The 5,153-nt window shown below is 41.1% G+C and overlaps 2 protein-coding genes across 3 annotated transcripts; one reads left to right on the forward strand and one right to left on the reverse strand.

Annotated features, from left to right (window-relative positions):
• Positions 1–337: 337 nt before the first annotated feature.
• LOC131426651 (BTB/POZ domain-containing protein 6-A-like) lies at positions 338–3,898 on the forward strand. Of its 2 annotated transcripts, XM_058589523.1 has the most exons (3): positions 338–540; positions 2,240–2,293; positions 2,373–3,898. In XM_058589523.1, the coding sequence occupies exons 2-3, from the start codon at positions 2,249–2,251 to the stop codon at positions 3,468–3,470; spliced, it is 1,143 nt and encodes a 380-aa protein (XP_058445506.1). In that variant the 5' UTR covers positions 338–540; positions 2,240–2,248; the 3' UTR covers positions 3,471–3,898. The 2 variants fall into 2 exon arrangements, with proteins under 2 accessions (XP_058445506.1, XP_058445507.1); XM_058589524.1 differs by lacking the exons at positions 2,240–2,293; positions 2,373–3,898 and adding an exon at positions 867–2,156 and having other exon boundaries at positions 350–540.
• LOC131426652 (BTB/POZ domain-containing protein 6-A-like) lies at positions 3,858–4,871 on the reverse strand. The gene is made up of 2 exons (XM_058589525.1): positions 4,708–4,871; positions 3,858–4,645 (listed from the first exon to the last, which is right to left on the reverse strand). Exons 1-2 carry the CDS (start codon positions 4,752–4,754, stop codon positions 3,961–3,963), a joined length of 732 nt encoding a protein of 243 aa, XP_058445508.1. The 5' UTR covers positions 4,755–4,871; the 3' UTR covers positions 3,858–3,960.
• Positions 4,872–5,153: the final 282 nt, after the last annotated feature.

A 5,153-nucleotide genomic window follows, 5' to 3' on the forward strand; every position in this document is an offset into this window, starting at 1 on the left:
GATCTGTACAAATCTGTATTAAATTGAGGATATCTGTATAAAATCTGTACTCTGTATTAAATCTGTATGAGCATGTAAAAATCTGTATAATACAGATAAACCTGTATAAATGGCATCTCTGGTGGTCGCAAAGCCGACCAGCGATGTCAGATCTACGGAAATCTGCGTAGATTTACGGATTCGGAGATTTTCTACGAATGTTCGGATCTGTAGAAAAATCTACGGAAATTGGTATTTTTATTCGGAAAACTATTGAAAATGTTTGCCTGACGACCAGAAAAAAGGTCGTTCCCTGCTTTGCAACGCTGAAGTTTCCGGCTGAAATGGCAATCTACGATAATGACAGTACAACTAGATCTGGCATCGCTGAAGCCGACGTTTTGCATTAACTTGGTTGAACCACAAATTTATGCTAGTGGCAAATATTAAGTTTGTTTATCAGAGTTGAAGAAAACAGTACATTAAATCCTTGTGCGAAATGTCACAGACAGTTCAAGAAACAACCACGTACTGATCGGACCCGAAAGAAAATATATTTCGGTGAGTAGGATCCAAGTTGGCTATGAAATACACAATGATTCGCTGTTTGTTTCCATTTTCGGCTCTGCCAACTAGATCCATAATTTAATCTGTTGGCGGGCGGGTACTTTTTTTCTGACAGCAATATGTCTTTTTCTGCGAGCAATCAATGTTTTGGTCACTCGCAATGGCCTGGCATTTGACTGGAAAACGGGAAAATGCATATAATGCTAGGTTGAGTCCATTCTGAAAATTTTCTCCCATATTGTCCGCAAATGTTGTCCAAAAGCCATTGGAGCAGTGGTACTCAAACACTGATGATATGCATTTTCTTTCATTTTCCGTAGATTTGGACATTTGGCTAGAGTATGGCAGCGACTCAGGGTCAGTCGGAGCTCGTCATCGATTACGGAGCATCGACCACCGACCGAAAAGAGTTCCTAGTCAACAATGAGTTTATGTCGGATGTTGTTTTCTTGGTTGGCTCCGAAAATAAACAACGAATCTACGCTCACAAATTGTTCCTGATCGCGGCGTCGGAGTATTTCTTTGCGATGTTCAACGGAAACTTTCGAGAATCGAGCGCAACCGAGATCGTTCTGGAAGATATCGAACCGAAAATCTTCCTGACAATTCTGCGGTTCGTGTACTGTGGGAAGATTGATTTGACCTTTGATAACATCCATGAAATCTATATACACTCGAGAAAATATATGCTCATGGAACTGCTGTCGATGGCTTCCAACTTTCTGGAGCGAAGCATCGAACCGAACAATGTGTTGAAAATATTTACTCAAAATCGATTCTATGGGTTTCAGTTCGTCGATGAAGAATGTCTGACGCTGATCAGGAATAATCCCTTGTACTATTTCAATCACGAGGAGTTTGCAATGATCGACCGCGAATCGCTCAGTTTGATTTTTAGCTCCAAGAAGATCAACTGTACCGACGATCAACTGATGGGTGCGTTGGACATCTGGCAAAAGACACACGACACGGAAAGTGTCGATGAGCTTAAATCAATCATCAAAAACTACAAGCGATCGTACGATTGCTACAAGCTGCGTTTGTTTGGGCCACCGTCCGGCTCGGAGTCGAACGATTTCAGCTTCTCGATCACGTCGGAAACAATTGTACACATGTACGGTGTCGGAGTGTTCATCAAATCGGCCGCGAAAGTTATTTCGATCGAGGTCAAGATCTGGGAGAACGACATCGAAGTCGGGTGCGATCTGTTCGAGTACGAAAACGATGACTTTGTCACGGTCGATGTGGCCAACCTGTTTTTCGAGCAAATCGTACTCATTCCGCACCACCGGTACAAGATCACACTGAGTATCACACCGGCGGTTGAACCATTCACCATCCAGAATCCGAAGATCACCCACGATCGCATCAAGATGGTGATCACGAATGCAATGTACGGTCGGTGTGAGAGCGTGTTCAGTGCGATCGCTCATCTGCACTGCAAAGAGCGGGCACCGAAGCCGAAGAAATAAGCATTTTTTTTTTTCTGTGTATTTATTCAGTAGTCTCGAAAAGTTCAGATTTCTATTGTGCTAGAAGAATTTTGTTGACTCTATTTTATGTAGGCGTACTTGAAATTACAATCCATGCAAATAAAGTATTCTGTGGAAGCATTTGTTTATTTATTTTAGTTTTCGTTAGTTAAAGTTTTTCAAGAATTATTTTGTTTTATTATTCTTTTGCTTTCTTGCAGTCACATTGAATGGACTCTCTCAATCTCACGAGAATGTTAGCGGCTACCGATCAGGTACGATCAGGTCAAACGTGTTTCATACGGGCTACGGGTTTTAATCTGCAATGTCATCATTGGTTGAATTCTTTTCCAGACACCGTACAGCATGGAGTCACCGGATGGGCTCAAGTACGACACTCCGTTCATGAAGCGCCAGGAGAGTCTGATCAACAATCGGTTTCAGTCGGACGTGACGTTTCTGGTGGGTGAAAAACGCCAACCGATCTACGCCCACAAGCTGCTGCTGATCATCGCTTCGGAGTATTTCAACGCGATGTTCAACGGAAACTTCAAGGAATCCAGCTCGGATGAGATCGAGGTACGGGACATCGAAGCGGACATTTTCCTGGAGATCCTGAGGTTCATCTACTGCGGCAAGGTTCGGCTTACGATCGAGAATGTGCTGGAGATTTATGTGCACGCACAAAAGTATATGTTAAACGAATTGCGTCGTCGAACGGTCCGGTTCCTGGAGAAACACATCGACGCGGATAATGCACTGAAAATATTCGCGCAGAATCGGCTGTACGAGTTTTCATTCATCAACGAAAAATGCCTAGCCTTGATTCGGAAGAATCCGTTGGTTTACTTTCACCACGAAGATTTCTATGTCCTGGACCGAAAGTCACTGGAGATCATATTCGCTAGCAAGAAAATTAACTGCACGGATGAGCAACTGTTCCAGGCACTGCGTGACTGGAAGAAGATCAACGAGCATGAATACGTCAGCGAACTACAGTCGGTAATCAGTGCCAAACGATCGTACAACTGTTCCAAGCTCCGATTCTTCGGTAACATGTCAAAGACGGAGCATACCGATCTGAAGTTTTCCATCGATTACACCCATAGTTTGGCATTTTTCGGCATTGGTGTCTTCATAAAATCACCGGAAAGCGTCGTTACTGTTGAGGTAGAGATAGCGGAAAATCTGGAAATCCTCGGCCGACATCGGTTCGAGTACGAAAACAAAGACTACTCGGCAGTGAACGTGGCTAATCTGTTTTTCGAGGAACTGACATTGAGACCGGGCGATTGGTACACGATTTCGGTTAAGTTTAGTTCCGAGCTAGACTGCTTTACCATCACCAACCCACAGATTTGCCACGATAAGCTGAAGCTGTTTTTCGATAGTAACTACAACACAATCAGGAGCGTAGTATCCCATTTCTATTGTGATGAGATTAAAAAGTGAATTGATCGGGTGCACCGTTGGACATGGTATTGAAAACAAACTGAAATATTTTCTTAACTTTTATTCAAAACTTTTCATCACAATCCGAATAAAGAAAATAAGCTATGAAGCTTGGCTTATTTTCGAACCTTACGTTGAATCGATCGTGAATACACTGCGGCGAACTGATGCATTTCGCAGACCTGGATAAAGAAATATGGTAAACATCATTTAGTTCTATCTTAGTAGAAGGAAAAAATATAGTCAGTATATTGACTGTTGCCGTATTTTCGATGGTATAATCGCCGGAACCAATTGCAATCGAGTTATCTCGGATCGGATTTTCGTATCCTTTTTTTAATGTTGCAGTAATAGAAACTTGTTTGTGCTTCGGTTTAAAGTACACTCCAATGCCTAACAAATATATAGGTTCTTCCGAAATTCGAAAATATGCTGTGTTTTCCTGATCGCATTTAAAGATTCCGGAAAAGTGCAATGTATTGCATTTCAATTATCGGGAAGTATCTTCAATGATTGCTTTCAGCTTCACTTGTTCTTCCATTTTTGATTGACGCACATTTTCGTCACCGGTCTTCGTCCATTTGTCTAACGCTTTAATCATTTCAGAATTCGAACAATTGATGCGTTTCGCTTTGAAAATTGCTGCCAATGGTTCAGCATCGAGTGAGCTGAAGCTTTCATGTTCAAAGTATAGCAGAGGATTTTGGGTAATTATCTCAACACAACGGGCATCAACATTCTCGAAGCGGAATCGTCGATTTTGCTGCAGCATCTCCAGCACGTTTTCGTCGTTTACACATTCTAAGAAAAATCCGGAGGCATGCAACAAAACGTCCGGAAACAAGTACTTTTCAGCAAGATTGCATATCTCTTGTACGTTTTCTGATGTGATGTTCATCCGGCGAGCGTAAACGAACCGTAAAATTTCCAGAAAACATGCCGGATCCGTGTCTTCCAGCACAATTTCCGTCATGTTCGCTTCCTTGAAGCTACCGGTGAACATGGTAGTAAAATATTCCGATCCAGTCATCAGAAACAGTTTGTGTCCAAAAATTCGCTGCTTCTCTTTGCCGACAATAAAAACAATATCGGACATATGCTGGTTATTGACTAAGTTGTGTTGGCGTTCGTTCATTGTTCCAACTATTGCAGATTTTTGCTCCATGTTTGGTTGACTAAAATTATTGAAATAAGACCACAAAACATACAACATTTTATCAATGACTAGCTAGCTTACCTGTTTCCATTGAGAGTTAAGTTATGTATTGATAGATCCTTCGACATGATGGATTGGCAAAAACTGCGGAACTGGAAACGTTAAATATTTTCTCAGTAGAGTTGAGGTCTGAAAAGGGACACTTTCATTACTGCATTTACACGATCATTAAAAGTGACATTACATTTTAGTAATGATACTTTTTATGATCGTGTAAGGGCCGCTATTCGCGACCAGAGATGCCATTTATACAGATTTATCTGTATTATACAGATTTATACATGCGCATACAGATTTAATACAGAGTACAAATTTCTTACAGATTTCTTAAATTTAATACAGATTTATACAGATTTCACCAAAAGTATTAAGGAAAAAATTAAACTATCTATTAGTATTTGAGCTATCTATTAGTATTTGATAGCAATGACGAGATAAACGTTTAGGAATCAACGTACAAATCACTT

The sequence above is a fragment of the Malaya genurostris genome, chromosome 1, assembly GCF_030247185.1.
Source record: "Malaya genurostris strain Urasoe2022 chromosome 1, Malgen_1.1, whole genome shotgun sequence".
NCBI classification, from domain to species: domain Eukaryota; kingdom Metazoa; phylum Arthropoda; class Insecta; order Diptera; family Culicidae; genus Malaya; species Malaya genurostris.

Bases quoted from the DNA above. Each gene is read 5' to 3' on its own strand.
- LOC131426652 (XM_058589525.1), bottom strand. From the start codon at position 4,754: ATGTCGAAGGATCTATCAATACATAACTTAACTCTCAATGGAAACAG. The intron at 4,646-4,707 runs GTAAGCTAGCTA...CAATAATTTTAG, and splicing joins TTAACTCTCAATGGAAACAG to TCAACCAAACATGGAGCAAA.
- LOC131426651 (XM_058589523.1), top strand. From the start codon at position 2,249: ATGGACTCTCTCAATCTCACGAGAATGTTAGCGGCTACCGATCAG. The intron at 2,294-2,372 runs GTACGATCAGGT...ATTCTTTTCCAG, and splicing joins TGTTAGCGGCTACCGATCAG to ACACCGTACAGCATGGAGTC.